The sequence below is a fragment of the Aspergillus lucknowensis genome, assembly GCF_044049455.1.
Source record: "Aspergillus lucknowensis strain CBS 449.75 chromosome Unknown BJX67scaffold_46, whole genome shotgun sequence".
Taxonomy (NCBI): domain Eukaryota; kingdom Fungi; phylum Ascomycota; class Eurotiomycetes; order Eurotiales; family Aspergillaceae; genus Aspergillus; species Aspergillus lucknowensis.
Window position 1 is genome coordinate 1 of NW_027263590.1, and position 16026 is coordinate 16026.

Below are 16026 nucleotides of genomic sequence, written 5' to 3' on the forward strand. Positions count from 1 at the left end.
TCGGGTTCTCGCACTCGTCATTAAGGTCTCATTCCGCCTGGGTAGGCATTCACCTCGATATTCTCTCGCGATAGTTATGTTGAGGGTTTTGGCTGCCAGTTTTCCGCTCCGTTCGTTGACGATAACGAGAACCTTCAGACTTATTTCTCCATAATAAAAGCCATCGGAACCTTTCCAATATAACCAGTCCCGCAAAGTGTGCAGCCAGGATCGGTCAGGCTTTCTCTGAGACGCCTTTCGCCATAAATCTGAAAGAAAATGGCATTACGGTGTGGAGGATAAAGGACGTCGAATCTGAAGACTGCTCGCGAGTGTTCAGCGACGGCGTTGGAACGCTTTCGTGGGGTGCCGTGGACGCCATACGCGACATCCTACCGATGAAGAAAGGTCGTCCCACCTGTTTCCAAATCCGCTTGGGGGGAGTGAAAGGCATGCTAGGGGTCGACAGTCGGCTCAAGGGCTCTCAAATCCGCGTTCGACCGTCGATGATCAAGTTCGAGAGCACTGACCTGCGGGATCTCGAAATATGCGATGTAGCGTCGAAGCCTATCCCCCTTGTTCTGAACCGGCAAGTGATCAAAATCCTGGAGGACATGGGTGTTCCCGATAGATGGTTCTCTAAGCTCCAGGGTCTACGAGTTGACCAGCTGCGGACGGCCACCGCAACCACCAAGAACACAGCGAAGTTCCTCCGAGGGCAAGACGTTGCTGAATGCATCAAACTCTACCGCTTCTTCTTGTTGATCGATCACCTCCAACTAAATTACAAGGAGGTTCCCTTCCTTCGTGCCGTAGTCGAGGCCATGGTTCTGCGGGAATTGCGATTGTTGAAGCATAAGGCACGCATCCCAGTGAAGAACGGAATTACTCTTTACGGCATTATGGACGAGACTGGCTTCTTGAAAGAGAATGAGGTCTACGTGACCTACGACACCATAGAGAACAGATTCGCTGCTCCACCAGGACACTGCCGCCTGCTAGTGACTCGCTCTCCAGCCCTACACGATGGGGACATTCAATATGTCTACAATGCACGCCCTCCGAAGGGTCACGCTTTGACCAAGCACAAGAATTGTATCGTCTTCAGCCAGAAAGGGAGGCGAGACCTACCAAGTCAGCTCAGTGGAGGTGACCTCGATGGCGATCTCTATAACATCATTTGGGATCCGGAAGCCAGACCAACGCAGGTCTTCGCCCCTGCTGACTACCCACGAGTGGCTCCTATTGACATCGGTCGCCCCGTTACAAAGGAGGACATGGCTGACTTCTTTATCGACTTTATGCAATCCGACCGTCTGGGGGTCATTGCTGCGAAGCATATGATCCTTGCCGACCAGATGGAGTTAGGAACCTCCCACTCCGATTGCAAAAAGCTCGCTCAGCTCCACTCGAGTGCTGTCGATTTCTCAAAGACGGGAGTTCCTGTCAAGCTTGGAGAAATGCCCTCAATGAATCGCTACAGGCCAGACTTGTAATTCTACCATCTCCCCCACCAAATTTCCAAAACTAGGATACTAATACGTCGGATAGTCTAGCACCAGGACCCCTAGCCTACGTCCACGACAAGAAGGAAATCGTCCTTGAACCCTACTACATACGCCCCAATCCAAACGAAGACGAAGATTCAGGACCCGTGCATAAATACTATCGATCTGAGAAGATCCTCGGCAAACTCTACAGGGCAATCGACGAACACAAGATCTGGAGCGCGGAAATCCGTACAACACCTCAGCAACCAAATCCAGCTTTATTCTGGGAGAAACTCATCGACTCTCTCACCGCACGCTGTCTTGCCATCGATCCCCACGTAAAGTGGCAACACCACGTCGAAACAGCCCGGCAGATCCGGTCTAGGTACTCCCTCTTCAGCTCTCTCTCCCACCCTTTCACAACTGCTAACTCGTCTTTTCTATGATATAGCTACGAAGACGCAATCCACGGCGCAATGATAGACTTCTCCGAACACCCCATCCACCCCATAACAGAACTAGAAGTCTTCATAGGCCACATCCTCAACAAAACCGGCGTCCAGACCCACCGCCAACGCGAACGCTCCATAAAACTCAAGGACGAATTCGACCGTATCGCCTCCTGGATCCTCTCAGAGATGCGCTCACAAGGCCCATTGACAGGGTACGCCAGCGAATTCGATAACCTGGAACGGTGCCTCGCCTGTGCGCATGTTGCCCGGGAACCAAACTACAAATGGTCGGAACATCGACGAGGCAAGTGGAACGAGCTCGAGAGCTTCCAGGTTGTCGCGTGTTGTGCGCTTCTCATGGAAGTTGAGGCTCAGGAAAGAGATATGCGGGAGCTTGGGGTGGTGGAGATTCCTGGGATTCACGATGGGGAAGTTCTAAAGCATCCCGATGAAATCGAGATTACGGATACGTTTCACTTGGCCGTGCTCATGCAAATGCTTTCAACCAACTCTGTAGGTGGCGGATATTGATGACGATACGAGCTATCCACGATCATACAGGCTTTTAAGGCCAATATCTTCCAATTTCCGTGGTCCATGTACGCGAATACAAGCCAGCCTTCCATACTTTCCCTGCCTTAGGACGACGCAGGTCAGAGCCAATACTCCAGTAGGACCAGGTCCAATGCGCCATTGACGTCATACGCTGAAAAGCCCTAGAGTAGCTTCAACATTACCAAGTAGAAGGTGCGAGGAACGGACCGCCTGCAGGCCACGGATGCCTCAAAATGCAAAGGCACAAAGACAGAGGGTTGCACGAGTACTGCTCCTCGTCGCCAAAGTCCAGATGTGTATCCTAGCAAAGGTAAACCTCACCAGGGCACGCGCTAGTAATGCACCCTGCAAGACAAGTGGTCCACTGCGCACGTGGAGATTCCCCCGAGCACGTGGTCCTGAACGCTCTGTGGGCGGGGTAAGCTTGGAAAGTGATTAGCTCAAGAATTGAGCCTCTGGAAGGTGATGGAATCATGGTTTGAATGCGTGCAGAGTGCAGCCGGATGCATTGGCATCATTCTAACAATCAATCTATATACATCGGTTATACTGCAGGGGGTATTTGTAGCGACGGTCCGATCAAACATGCAACAAAAGAATATGCATAACCTTGCATAAATATGAGGCTTCCTGAAGCTCGAGCAGCGAAATCAACGGCCAGCTCGCTGCGGAAAACGCAACAACACTGTGGAAAACAGAGATATATAGAAAACAGGAATAGACCGTGATATTAAAATCTTCCAACTCCAACCAGGGAGGTCATATAGATAGCCATTCAAGACGCTCAATCACGCATTTTCGTTGCCAGCGGGCTCCTTTTCTGGCGAGTTCGCCAAAGCACTCTCCAATGCGCTAGTGATATCAATGTGGAAAAATGGCCGATTAACGCCCTGCACCACAGCCACCTTCCGGCGACCGCGGTACGCCTTGCTATCCCTCAAATCACGGTGTAGCTTGTCCTCATCGCCGATGCTAGAGCCGGAAGATTCTTCAATGCCATGCGTTTCACGCTCAACCGTATGCGAATTCCGCTTAAGACCGCTTTCAATATCGGTACCATGGGCAGTAGCTTGGCGTGCATGCTCATTCGTCACGATTTCAGCGTGTGCAGCAGCCGAGGACTGGCCTTCAATCTCCGTCACGTTGAAGATAGGTTTCCAGCGATGGAAGCCGTCCTCGGAAGTAGGGGTAGCAAAACCAAACCCTGCGGCAGCAAGAGCGCGTTTCGTCCAGCGATTCTTGACATGGGCGAAATGCCATTGCACGGTGCGAGGAGCAGCATAGAGATCCAGCTGGTTGCGAACATCAATCAGGTTCTGAACCGAGGTCACGTCGACATTATTGACAGATGAGAAGTCGAGAATAACGGCACGAAGGACAGGAAGATGAGAACGATCCTCTTCCTGTTGACCTTTACGGGGCCCTGGGTCGTTCCAAGGACGGTCGCCAGGTGTAGTGAAAGAAAATTGGTTCGTACGGCGAGTCTTTTTAAAGATGGTAGCAACGAGAGGGTCAGTGTAGTGGTTAGCGTTCGGATAATTGAAGCCCTCAGAAAACCGGTAAATGAAGATGCCTGGGAAAGGCTGATCGATTTCGATCTCGGGATTTGACCCGTCCGTGTGATCGATAGGAAGGAAAATCGATCTTTTGTGGTCCGCGTCACCAAGAGCCGGCTTCGCCTCCTCCAAATTGTGGTCGCCAACAACCGAGTGGATAGTGACACGACCCAGGAATTCACCGCGAGCCTTGGCCACGCGAAACAGGAGAACCGCAGCCGAAACAGAGACAGTACAATAAACGCCAATTTCAATGGTGGTGAAAATAGTGACGAAGACACCAATGAAGAAGATCACGCAGTCTAGAGGGGATACGAGCCAGAATTGGTAGACGACATTGGGCGGAGTGATCAGATCGCCAACGGCATGGATAATGACACCAGCAAGGGAGGCCTCAGGAATGTACCAGAAAAGAGCCGGCAAGGCGTAGATGGCAAGAAGGACCACAATGGCTGTAATAACGCCAGCTAACGGGGTTCGGACACCGGCTTTTGACTTGATAGCAGTTCGTGAAAAGGATCCAGTAGCGGGGTAGCCACCCAGGAATGGGCCGAGCAGGTTGGTTACACCGATGGCAACCAACTCCTGCGAAGGATCAATGGTGTAGTTGTTAACGCGTCCGAAAGACTTGGAGATCGCGATGTGCTCAATGAGGAGAACAATCACAGCAGCAGGCAGTTCACTAGCAAAGGTCTTGATTATCTCTCCAGTAACGGTCGGAGCAGCGGCATGTTGGAAGCCCCGGGGAACATTCCCCAGCACATCAAACGCTGGGTTGTCTCTTCGGTGAAGATTCACAGCCGCACTGATCATGGTATAAAACAGGATCACGAACGCAGTACGCAGAGTGGAGATGAAGAACCACATCTTAGCACGGTGAGGCTGCTTCTTCGCGCCGAAGTTGCAAGCCGCGCGAATGATGTACAACATTGCACAAGCAGTGACACCCATAGCAGCGTCAACCGTCGAAGAAGGGAGGTGTTTGAGCGTATTGATTATCGTCAAATACGTAGCTCCTCTGGTGTTGAAGTCTGCCGTTTCGCCAAGCATTTTACTAACCTGGCCGGATATGATGTTGATAGCGGATCCGGTCATGAACGCTGTGATAGCCGGGAGTGGAATGAAATCCACGATGAACCCAAGGCGAGCCAATCCCATGAAAGTGACAATGCAACCGCAAATAACCGCGAGACAAGAGGCAATGACATGGGGTTCGATTCCCGGGGATTTCTCTTCGACATCGGTAATGATATTTCCGACGAGGGTGGACATGACCGCAACGGGCTATAAAACCCGTTGGTTAGTTGGATGCCCGGGAAATCAAGTCTTGTTGGGAGCACCTACACCAATAGTGATATCTTTGGACGTCGCGAAGAACCAGTAGATCAGAACACCCATGAAGGAAGAGTACAGACCGTATTCAACTGGCAGCTGGGCAAGTTTAGCGTACGCCATTCCTTGAGGAACCACGACAGCGCCAACAGTGACACCTAAACTCCCAAGTCAGCGATGTTTCGAAGACGCAAAGTAAGACTGTGTCCCAATCGGAATCATACCAGCGACCATGTCACCAATGAACCATTGCAGGTTATAACGCGTGATCCACGCGAGGAACGGGAAAAGCCGGTAGAAGTAAAGGCCTACCTGCTCCCAGGAAGGGACAAGTTCTGCAAGCCATTCACCGGCGGTAGGTTCGGGTTCGACATAAGAGTACGTCTCAAAAGTCCCAACAGAGAAAGTTGACTCGCCCCGGGTGACAGGATCGGCCTGTTCTTTTCCAGGTACCTTGAGGCGAAGGACCTTCGCCGCCCCATGGCCAAATTTTGACTTGAGGTCGGTAGACATGGTTTTCCTGGGTTACGAGGACTTTGAAAATACCAGTCAACAGCGTGTGGTACTTAATATGTCGAACGCAGGCACGCCGCTAGTTCGTTGGGGCTGCAGTGGCCTCACAACAGAAAAGCAACCAGGGCTCAGGATTGACGGAATGCAAGGAGAAAACGAGACAAAGTTGGATAAAGTGCAAATGCGCTCGAAGAGAGGTATCGACAAGTCGGTTTAAGCGAGTCGCGTTGCCATGCCTGAAGGATGAATAAGAGGCGACGAAGTTGCAAGAGCCTGGCCTTTAAAAAGAGCCCAAGACAGCCAAGGGCGATGTCGTGATTGAGAGCTTCGAGTGCGAAATCAGGGTTCCCCCACGAGGCTTCTCGTCAAGCCAAGTACCAGAGAGCCGATCAAGCCACTGGGCGAGGAGATCGATGAAGGAAAGAAGATTTGGATGGAAGGATCACCGCCGCAGCCAGAGAGGGTGGAGGAGCGAGAGTTGCTGCAGGATGAAGCCCGACGGTTTGTGGCACACCAAGAGTGGGAGGGGATCACAGAAAGTACCGGCGGGACACGAGCTGAGTCGGAATGAATTGAGGCCAAATATCAATGGCTTTGGGTTTGGAAAAAGAAAAGAGACGACGATGGAGTGGAAGCTGCGAGGAAAGTTTGATGGATTTTAGTGCTGCGAGAGGGATTCTCGCAAGATGCAAGACGGAAGTTGTGGGGGGAGAGGAGCTTCAGTCATGACGATCAAAACAGCACGAGCGATGAGGCGAATCAGTTTGATAACGGGACAATCCTGGAAGTCTGTCTTCCACTCATGTCGTCAGCAGAGCAAAACCAATCGACGGGGAGAGCCACCTCGTGGGCGGTTGATGGAAGTAACAGGGCGGATGACCCACTGGGGAAAACTATGGCAGCAGGCGCACAGTCCCGCGCCACGCAGGCCTGAAAAAACAAGGCGCGAAGAGGGAGGAGAAACAGAAAGGATCGGCTGAAGCCTGCAAGAGAGCGTTGGCAGTGGACAGAGACTCTTGAACTTGAAGGAGGCCGCTGGCGTAATAATGGGGTCCATTCCGTGCCCATTTTTAGTGGGATTTTCGCCGTTGGTCTGGAAGCGGGCTCAATCCATGGTTCTGCCCCATCTGGGCACGAGCTCGACCAGGAACTGGTCTTGGTGATCAGATCTCATTCCGACCCGGATGGGCGTCAAGGAGGGTGCTCGGGAAGTAAGAAGAGTCACAATAACGGCAACCGATGGAACGGTGATGAGGCTGGGGAAGGACAGGGGGAAGAGGGAGCAAAGGACGACAAGGGCCTGTGTGTATCAAAATGAGAATCGCCCGATACTGCCATTCCTCACCGCCAGCCCGGGAGATCGGGCCCTGAAAAGCACGGACCAATGACAACCGTCCCCGGAGTGTCCCACCAATAGGAATCCCGGAAGAACACGCCATCGTCCCGACAGATGGTGAAAGCTCCTCGACTCCACCTGTGGATCTCTCGCCTTGGTTTTTTGAAATCTCAGTCGCTGACCTCGGGACGATTGCTTCATCCGCAAGAGCATGAGATGATCGTTGGAATTCCTCTCTTTGCTGTTGACAGAACCACAGTCAGTCGCGGCTTCTGTCAACTGCAACCCCATGAGTCGGGCGAAGGTGAGCTGAATTAAAGCACTGGGCCCGCGAGGCTTGGCAGCTGCAGCCACAACCCTGGGGTGACTCGGCATCAGAAAACAACCACGCCAACTTGCCAATGACAATCATAATAATGAAACACTCGTCGTCGCCACCTTTGATGGAGTGCAGATGTGCTTTTTTCTGCTCCAGTCCACTGGGGACGGTGGACTCCGCGAGATTGCACCCTGTCCGCTGAACCCTGCAGGTCTCCCCACTGCTGGGGATAACACCATCAGGGTTAAAATCGCGTCATCAATCTGATCACTCCCGACCTCGAATTGTGTGCCCCGGCTGCCGCTGGAAAAAAACAATCCCAGGAACATGGCTGGCCATCAATTTCTTTCTGGAAGCATTCCCCAAGGTTGCGATTTCCTCTTTGCCTCCAGACTGCAGGACGTGTCGCTGTCAAAGTCACACAGGGCCCATTCCAGCACGATGATGATCAACGTCTCCGCCAAGCCTGCCACCACAGCTCCAACCTTGGGCGGTCTTTCCCGGGGTCGTCAACTCTTCCTCCCGCTTCGCTGCCGTCCTCGCAGTTTTCGACCTCTCACTCAACTCGACTTTGTCGAAGCAAACCCACACCGCAACACGTGGGGGCGTCACACGCGACAGCCATCCTCCTGCCTAGCCCAGAAAGCCATCATCGTCCATCTCGGGGGCTCCCCACGATCCCTGCCCGTCCGCAAGGAATTGAATTTTAACCTCGATTTCGTCATTTTAGTCACATATGAGCCATCGCCTTCCGCCAACCACCTGTCTCCCACATGGCGTTCTTTCGCCTGGGTCTGCATGGAAATGGATCACTCAGGATTGCTCAAGAACACTCAAGAACACCGGGGACGAGCTTGACTGAGCCAGCAGCCGGAGGAGGAGATTGGCATGGTTCGCAAGCAGGCTTATCTCAATGATGTTCCTTGTGTTGAGGCTCCCGCAGTTCTCACCAGGTACAACCAAATCCAGCTGTCTCAGGCACCTTACAACCTCCTGTGGACAGATCGCCGGTGCGACAGCTATGCGGGCGTTCGAATTCCCTCGCATCGTCAGCATACCTAATCTCGTCCGACAAATGCTCCTTTTTCGCGACCAACGCTCCTGTTGCACCCGCCGACACCCTTGCGGCATGCCGAAAGTCCGACTTGTCGAACCCAAACGTCAGCGGTCCAAACACGTTACAGTATCCTCGAGGTGACCTCTCGTCCCCCCTTGGTGCGATCAAAGGGACAGAGGCTACCGTACATGCACCGCAAACTGGCGCGGTTCGGTACAGAATGCCAGCCGAACACAGACATCAACCCAGCTCTTGCACGACGGATACGCAAACCCATCTCCCATCCCGGCCGATGCTCCATTCCGCACGAGGTAGGTACCGTGGCGGATCAACATCCCAGCCCATGTCTGGCCCAATCCCCGACCAAGGTTTGTCCGGGGTAGCTGGGAGATATCCCGAAGAGACCATGGTGAGCGGTCTCTTGCCTCCAACTACATTGTGCTTGAGTCGTTATCGTTATCGGAATTGGAATATCCGCCGGCTACCTGCTAACAAACTTAATTACCCCAACGACTCGCCGCCGCAACCTTTTTCCGATAACTCGTTGAAAGTCATGGAGAGCTTGAGCTTTTCGCAAGCAGCTGGTAGTATCATGATGCGAGGTGTCGACCTCCCATTATTCACCTGAATAGTAGATTTACTCAACCGTCCCCATGCGCCAATGGTCTTCAACAAAGCGAGAAATATTCGCCATTCCGGAAACTCTCCAGATGAGAACCGTTTCAATTTTCGCTCACTAACCATTAACCTCTAGAAGACTTATCAATGTACGTTCAAAACAGCGAAGAGTCAACGTGGCATCTCCCCACGTACCACACTCGCACGTCAAACCAGCAGCAAATATTGCAAGGAACTCCTGCACTATCCAGAATTCCCCAGATACCGCCACGGAACCCTATTCAATCCCTAGCGCACTATATATAAATATTTAATGCACAATTATAAGCCACACGATCACGTGAGATTTGTCCAGATGGATCTGTATTGAAGAGATCCGGGGCGAAGTAGTATAGCACAGCACTAGAATACCGTTTAATCAGAAGCTGAAAATTAGGCAAACCATGAGCATTCTCAGCATCCAGGGTCAGCCGAACAGGCAGCAGACACTGCCTGAGGACTCAACAATATTCAACATTCGACGCCTCCAATCTCCAGCCAGGCACAGATTGTACAGTGCTCACGTGCATCATCTACCGGGCATAGCCCGTAGCCCATCGCCCGCACGGGGAGTCCTCCGTAGTAGCCCCGGAGGACAGGTATATCCACAATCATCTGGAAATAATATGCACAGCGTGGAAAGTGCAGTAACCCACCCCTGCATACCAGCGTTCAGCTGACTATGCTTCCGGTAAATATCGCTTGCATGCAGAGGGGAGAGAGAGATGAGATGAGATGAGATGAGATGAGATGAATGAGATATATATACATATACGTGTCAACCCCGGGTAGGAGGACCACGCACAATGCATGTGAACGAAATTCTCCGAGGCATGGAATCTGCCATCTCTTGTCAAGTGCTAATTGCCAGCGGAATCGAAGCCGAAACTATATTGCACGGATGGTGAATCTTAATCTTACAAACTCGGTAATGGATACTCTGGTATGGCTGTTTTGGACCGTGCCCAGTTAATCGCGGCAGTGTATTTGGAGGTGAGGGGGCAAAGGTGCTATGCTGTAGAAGATCCTCAACAGGCTTCGAAGGCTGGGCAACTCCAAATATATACAGTAGCAACCCAATTGCTCGTGGGTCGTTGCGATGAAACGTCAGCGCTACCTTTACGAACCCCTGCTACGGCGAATTCCTTGGGGTGTATGAGGAAGGGCGAGATGAGGAAAAGAAATACCCAAGCTCATGCAAAGAAGTCTATAATGTTGGTAACCACCCCCGGAACAACTATCCCAACACCAGTCAACCCAGATCGGGCGTGAGATTGGCGAGCCAAGTCGTTCAGTCGGTCTTCACCATTTCATGCCACTGCGCAGCCCTAGATCCCATTTGAAAGAAGAAACAAAAGGAGATTAAGTGTATGGATCATGTGGGTTCATGGGGTGCCGTAGAACAGTTGCAAGGGAAGAAAATGAAATCCCCAGTCATCATCCATATCTTCGGTGCAAACGCCATCGCAAAGCAAGTCGTCAAAAATCAAAACGGAAACCGAGTAGTACTGGGGTAAATCTTCAGCATGGTATCATAAGCGAAGTTCATGAAACCCCGGCACTTCAAACACACGCGCATCCACTGTTAGAACATCCCAGGGGTTTTACTGAGAAGCGCACTGCACTCTCTCAGCACCAGGCGGGACATCGTCATCATCTTCATCCATGCCGGCCGGGCCGTGAGCGCGGGCTTGTGAGCGCTCGTTGTTGTCAATCTCTTCCACTTCAAAGTCTTCCACCATGGCGTCCGCAGGTGGCTGGGTCTGGTCCTTTCGTGGTGGCAGAACCTGCTCCAGGAGATGGAGGTTCTGGAGCTCATCCTTTTCGGGGAACTTGACATCAAACTGGATGTAGAGGTTACCGAAGTCGTGGTGACGGTACGATGGCATACCCTGACCCTTGATCACCTTAATAGAGCCTATTAGACTATGTTAGCTCTGCCTCTAGTCGAGCGTTGTCCAAGTTACATACCAGGGGTGATAACCTCGCCAGGACCAATTGTGACGGACAACCACCGGTCGTCAAGATGCTCGATATTGATAGCACCACCGCCGAGTGCGGTGAGCAAGTCAATTTCAGCTTGGTAGAAGAGGTCATCGTCCTTGCGCTGGAATCGGGGGTGGGGCTTTTGCTCAATCTCGAATACGACATCGCCAGGCATGACGCCAGGCAGCTGGTCACCTTCGCCGCGGAATTCAATCTTGTGGCCGTTCTTGACGCCGCGGTCGACGTGGACGTGGAGAACCTTGCGCTCGACAACGGTCTTCTTACCGTGGCAGTTCCGGCAGCGGTCGCGGTCACGAATGATCTCTCCCTCACCATTGCAGTCGGGGCAGACGGTCTGGAAACGCTGGATCATGGGACCCATCTGGCGCATCATGGTCTTCATACCGGTACCATTACAGCCAGAGCATGTCTTCACAGCACCGTCCTTGCCACCACGACCATCACAGGTGGCACATATGACAGACTTCTGGAGAGCTAGCTTCGAGACTTTGCCACGGTAGATGTCTTCCAGATTGACCTTATGAACGTGATGGATAGTCCGGGCCTTCTTGGGACCCTGGTCCCGCATGCCACCTCCAAACATGCCGCCAAAGCCGCCACCACCTCCAAAGAACTGGGCAAAGAGATCCTCAGCGCCCATTCCACCGGCACCACCACCATTCTCAAGACCTTCCTCACCGAGCTGATCGTAGATACTGCGCTTCTGGGAATCGGAGAGAACTTCATAAGCTTTGGACATTTCTTTGAACGTTTCGGCGGCCTCTGGGTCGTTCGGATTCTTGTCTGTACGAAAAGCAACGTTAAATCCTTGTCATCGTCCTGATAACTTGATTTTACTGCAATGTCACGTACCAGGGTGGTATTTGAGGGCACCCTTTTTGTAGGCCGTCTTCAGCTGGGCCTCGGTGGCCGTCGGGGCGACCTGCAGGTGTCGCTGTTAATTCGGCTGCTCGACCGAACACGGGAATCCGGTGTCAACACTCACACCGAGGATGTCATAAAGCTTCGTATCCTTAACCATTGTGGTCTAAATAAATCTAAAAGTTATTCGGACAAATGAGGGGCGAAAAAAGAGGATTCGCGGCGAATAACGAGGGAAGGATTCCGATAACAAGAAACTTTTGAACAGGCTCAGAGTCAGGAAACGACACGAAGAGAGGCGAGAGAGGTAGGATCGCCAGAGATGAGAAGAGGAGGGGTCTCGAGAGAGTCGGCCGACACCTTAGATATGGAGGAGGAATTGACAGGTGTTGAAGGCAGGGTTAAAAAGGGCGTGGAAGGCAGCTTGAAGGCGAAGAGTTTGGACCGACGGATGAACCAGAGAGAGCAAAGAAATCGGAAGACGGGGATGGCAAAGAGCTGGTAACTTTGGTAAGTTTTCGTATTTGGATACCAGGACCAGGCACCAATGGACCTTGTTCCCTCTGTCGAACCTTCCAATCTTTCCGAAATCTAGGTATCAGCTTTACCGGAGATACGATCCAGCAACGGGGATGAACTTGAGGCTGGGAAAGCGAAGCAGGGAGAATGTTTTGAGAAGATTTGAGATAGGAAAATCAATGCTGCTTTTCAAGAGGATGACACTCAGCATGGACGCCCCAGGGTGTCTTTGAGTTCTCTCTGAGTCGTTCTCGTCGTTTCGACAACTTCCGCCGCGCGCTGATTTCGCTGCCGAGAGGATTCGATCTGCTTCTGTGCTCTTCCATCATCTTCCTGGAACTGCGCGCTCTTCGGTGGGTAATTTCATGACAAAGACAAGGTTTCTACACGCACAGTTGCGAGTATTCTTGGTATCGTTCCCTTCCATACGGTAATCGCGAGGCTGCCACTGGTAGTTGAATTCTTCTGACAAAAAGTTCTTCCACAACTTGAAAGGCACAATCGCGGTTCTTCCCCAGGCGGCGGCAAGGGTCCCATCTCTTATCGATAAGGAGATCCAAACGAAACAGGAAGGAGGGGGTTGTCGCCCCCCAGTGACTGCCCTTCGTTCTTTCTTGTCCAAGCAGCAGGTTGCCTTCCGAAGTCCATTCAAAATCGGACCGTCATTGGAGAATTCGCGCCCGATATTGATTTCCAAGGACCTCCGGATGATGATTACCACTCTGCAAGTTGAATGGATTGGTAATTGGTGACAGCATCTTACTCTACTTTCCTCCAACAACGACTCTCGTCAGCCGACTACATGCATAGTATGATCTCTTCCTGAAAATGTCTGCCAATCTCGTCTCAACGCGGTTGCTCTTCTCTCTCCTGCGTGGGTCCCAACAGCTATCTCCAAATGCGGGTCGGACTTGAGCCAGAGAGGGAGTCAACCACACAGTCGCTTAGAAGCTCTTGTCGCTTCCTCGTATCCATTTGCGCGGCCTTGTCCTCACTGACTTACTTATCTCCCTGTCTTCCCTCTGCATCTTTTGTTCACTTCCCAGCAAAGTCATGGAGACAGATCCCGGATTTATCGCAGCCGTGGAGGAGGCCAGGAAAGGCGCGGCCGAGGGTGGTGTCCCTATTGGTGCGGCACTGGTAGGCAAGGACGGCACAATTCTTGGCCGTGGACATAACATGCGTGTGCAGAAAGGTAGTGCCACATTACATGTCAGTTAATTCCTTCGCCTTTTCCTTGCCGCTTGAAGACGTCAGGCATGTGCTGACCCTCGTGTTTGATCCTAAAGGCTGAGATCTCGGCACTCGAGAATTCTGGCCGTCTTCCCGCCTCGGCTTACGAGGGCGCTACGATGTACACAACTTTATCGCCGTGCGATATGTGCACCGGCGCCTGTATCTTGTATAAGATCAAGTGCGTGGTTATTGGCGAGAATAAGAACTTCGTCGGCGGAGAGGAATATCTTCTGAATCGGGGCAAAGAAGTGGTGGTCCTAGACAACGAAGAGTGCAAGCAGATGATGGAGAAGTTTATCAAGGATAAGCCTGAGCTTTGGTAAGTTGGGACTTGCTTGTTCTCTTCGCTGCATATTATTATCTTTTTGAGATCCAAGGGCCTTCCTTCATGGACCTGTTCGCCTTTCTCCCATCGACCATCCCGTGCTAAAGGCATATATCAAACAGGAACGAGGATATCGGTGTCTAGAAGCCGGACATCCAAGGACCGAGTACACGCCGACGAATGGGGAGTGTAAAGTAGCCAGCCAATCCAAATGACTCCAGAAGCGACAGTTTACTCCGCTGTCAGCCGGTGGATTTCCTCAAAATAGAATTTGAGATCATCCGGGTTCACAAACGGGGTTATGCCTTCGCAATTAGCGGTTATATAGCGAAAGAACAGAAGGGGGATTACCATGACCCAAGTTCGCAATCCACCCTCGTTTGCCTCCTTTAAAACCCTGAACCATAGTCTCCACAGCCTCTGTAATAGCCGCGTGCCCTCCATAGAGAACACCAGGATCAGCGTTTCCTTGAATCGTCACACGTCCATTCGCAATCCGCGCAGCCTCAGCCGGATCATGCAGCCAGTCCAGCCCAACAACGTTATAGCCTGACTCGCAAAGGTCCTCAAGAGCATACCAGGCACCCTTTGCAAAAACCGTCATAGGCACCACTTCTAGCCCCATCTCCGTCAATCTCCGCGGCAAATTTGCCGAGATATGACGCAGATACGGCAAGGAGAACGACTTGAACGTCGCGGGAGACAACTCCCCAGCCCACGAGTCAAACACCTGAACCAGCTGCGCACCCGCGGCAACCTGCAACGCAAGATACTCGACACAGATCTCTGCAATCTTCTGCAAAAGCGCCTGCGACTCGCGCGGATACTTGTATATCCACGTCTTCGACTGGATAAACATCTTACTCCCACCACCCTCAACCATATAGCAGAGCAACGTCCACGGCGCCCCGCAGAACCCAATCAGCGGAACCCGGCCCTCGAGTCTCTGACGCGTCAATGTAATCGCCTTATACACGTAGTCTAGTTCACCCTTCACATCAACATCCCTCTCCATAATCTTCGCGTACTGCCCGTCATCCGGCGACCGGAGCGGATCGGGGAAATGCGGGCCCTTCTTATCGACCATTTCGACCGTCAGGCCCATTGCTTGCGGGATAACGAGAATGTCGGAGAAGATAATTGCGGCATCAATGAGTCCCTCGTACCGATCGACGGGCTGGATTGTGATCGTGCTGGCGACTTCGGGGTCGCGGCAGCACTCGAAGAAGTCGCGGGTACCTTTCGCTTCGTGGTATTCGGGGAGGTAGCGGCCGGCTAGAGGGACAAAAGGTCAGTACTCTCGATTTATTAGACACTAGAGCAATAAAAAAACGTAAAGGGTATAATTCTAGGGCAATAACGGAAAGAGGTGAAGAGAATACCCTGTCGCATAACCCATATCGGGGGGCGCGGAACCCTCTCGCCTGCGCACATTGTTAGATTTGAGAGTAAAAAAAAGTGAAGAGGACCAATGGAATCTACCCCTAGCTGCCTTCAGCAGTAAATCATTCTTCAATGGCGCAAATTGTGTCATTTTGGGGCCGGGAAGTTGTTTGCTGGAGGGGTGAACCTCTGGCTCCGGAATCTCTGACGGAATTCTTGCCCGCAGGATGCCTCGGGCCGTCCATCAACCCCGCGACCCACACATTCTTCGAGATTTGATTTTCATGCTAATTTGAGCTACCAATACAGGGAGAAGAGATCTCATATGGCCGTGGTTGAGGTCCAAAACGACTGCCTTCCGACTGTCAATCCCTATTCCAAGGCGGCGAGAAGTTTCCCACCCACAATTCTCTAATAAGAAGCTGAGCCTCGGTGCGCGATCCTGGCAC

General features: G+C 52.1%; 8 protein-coding genes across 8 annotated transcripts; 3 read left to right on the forward strand and 5 right to left on the reverse strand.

The window, feature by feature from the left end:
* Nucleotides 1-431: 431 nt before the first annotated feature.
* On the forward strand, nt 432-2452 carry BJX67DRAFT_384229 (RNA dependent RNA polymerase; the record flags this gene model as incomplete). Its single annotated transcript, XM_071033629.1, has 3 exons — nt 432-1471; nt 1531-1854; nt 1921-2452. 3 exons carry the CDS (start codon nt 432-434, stop codon nt 2450-2452), a joined length of 1896 nt encoding a protein of 631 aa, XP_070882837.1.
* A 711-nt stretch (nt 2453-3163) lies between these two features.
* Nucleotides 3164-6206, reverse strand: BJX67DRAFT_230317 (SLC26/SulP family anion transporter). The gene is made up of 3 exons (XM_071025922.1): nt 5589-6206; nt 5377-5522; nt 3164-5316 (listed from the first exon to the last, which is right to left on the reverse strand). Exons 1-3 carry the CDS (start codon nt 5875-5877, stop codon nt 3265-3267), a joined length of 2487 nt encoding a protein of 828 aa, XP_070882838.1. The 5' UTR covers nt 5878-6206; the 3' UTR covers nt 3164-3264.
* A 382-nt stretch (nt 6207-6588) lies between these two features.
* Nucleotides 6589-7066, reverse strand: BJX67DRAFT_230419 (uncharacterized protein). Its single transcript, XM_071025925.1, has one exon. The coding sequence runs from the start codon at nt 6943-6945 to the stop codon at nt 6637-6639; it is 309 nt and encodes a 102-aa protein (XP_070882839.1). The 5' UTR covers nt 6946-7066; the 3' UTR covers nt 6589-6636.
* Nucleotides 7066-7723, reverse strand: BJX67DRAFT_230315 (uncharacterized protein). The gene has a single exon (XM_071025921.1). The coding sequence runs from the start codon at nt 7586-7588 to the stop codon at nt 7187-7189; it is 402 nt and encodes a 133-aa protein (XP_070882840.1). The 5' UTR covers nt 7589-7723; the 3' UTR covers nt 7066-7186.
* On the forward strand, nt 7724-8599 carry BJX67DRAFT_230328 (uncharacterized protein). Its single transcript, XM_071025923.1, has one exon. It carries the CDS (start codon nt 7860-7862, stop codon nt 8388-8390), a length of 531 nt encoding a protein of 176 aa, XP_070882841.1. The 5' UTR covers nt 7724-7859; the 3' UTR covers nt 8391-8599.
* Nucleotides 8600-10850: 2251 nt separating this feature from the next.
* Nucleotides 10851-12274, reverse strand: BJX67DRAFT_384231 (type I HSP40 co-chaperone YDJ1; the record flags this gene model as incomplete). Its single annotated transcript, XM_071033630.1, has 4 exons — nt 10851-11164; nt 11218-12036; nt 12106-12175; nt 12239-12274. 4 exons carry the CDS (start codon nt 12272-12274, stop codon nt 10851-10853), a joined length of 1239 nt encoding a protein of 412 aa, XP_070882842.1.
* A 1412-nt stretch (nt 12275-13686) lies between these two features.
* BJX67DRAFT_384232 (cytosine deaminase) lies at nt 13687-14192 on the forward strand (the record flags this gene model as incomplete). Its single annotated transcript, XM_071033631.1, has 2 exons — nt 13687-13845; nt 13923-14192. The coding sequence occupies 2 exons, from the start codon at nt 13687-13689 to the stop codon at nt 14190-14192; spliced, it is 429 nt and encodes a 142-aa protein (XP_070882843.1).
* BJX67DRAFT_230403 (uroporphyrinogen decarboxylase HEM12) lies at nt 14102-15886 on the reverse strand. Its single transcript, XM_071025924.1, has 4 exons — nt 15677-15886; nt 15577-15618; nt 14546-15469; nt 14102-14499 (listed from the first exon to the last, which is right to left on the reverse strand). The coding sequence occupies exons 1-4, from the start codon at nt 15726-15728 to the stop codon at nt 14426-14428; spliced, it is 1092 nt and encodes a 363-aa protein (XP_070882844.1). The 5' UTR covers nt 15729-15886; the 3' UTR covers nt 14102-14425.
* Between the last annotated feature and the right edge of the window lie 140 nt (nt 15887-16026).

What these genes read in the sequence shown, in the direction of transcription:
- BJX67DRAFT_230315 (XM_071025921.1), bottom strand. Translation starts at nt 7,588, where the DNA reads ATGCCGAGTCACCCCAGGGTTGTGGCTGCAGCTGCCAAGCCTCGCGGG.
- BJX67DRAFT_230419 (XM_071025925.1), bottom strand. Translation starts at nt 6,945, where the DNA reads ATGGGCACGGAATGGACCCCATTATTACGCCAGCGGCCTCCTTCAAGT.
- BJX67DRAFT_230403 (XM_071025924.1), bottom strand. Translation starts at nt 15,728, where the DNA reads ATGACACAATTTGCGCCATTGAAGAATGATTTACTGCTGAAGGCAGCT. An exon ending in ACTGCTGAAGGCAGCTAGGG is followed by an intron (nt 15,619 to 15,676) that starts GTAGATTCCATT and finishes CAATGTGCGCAG; the next exon opens with GCGAGAGGGTTCCGCGCCCC. An exon ending in GATATGGGTTATGCGACAGG is followed by an intron (nt 15,470 to 15,576) that starts GTATTCTCTTCA and finishes TTGTCCCTCTAG; the next exon opens with CCGGCCGCTACCTCCCCGAA.
- BJX67DRAFT_230317 (XM_071025922.1), bottom strand. Translation starts at nt 5,877, where the DNA reads ATGTCTACCGACCTCAAGTCAAAATTTGGCCATGGGGCGGCGAAGGTC. An exon ending in CATTGGTGACATGGTCGCTG is followed by an intron (nt 5,523 to 5,588) that starts GTATGATTCCGA and finishes TTGGGAGTTTAG; the next exon opens with GTGTCACTGTTGGCGCTGTC. An exon ending in CCAAAGATATCACTATTGGT is followed by an intron (nt 5,317 to 5,376) that starts GTAGGTGCTCCC and finishes CGGGTTTTATAG; the next exon opens with CCCGTTGCGGTCATGTCCAC.
- BJX67DRAFT_230328 (XM_071025923.1), top strand. Translation starts at nt 7,860, where the DNA reads ATGGCTGGCCATCAATTTCTTTCTGGAAGCATTCCCCAAGGTTGCGAT.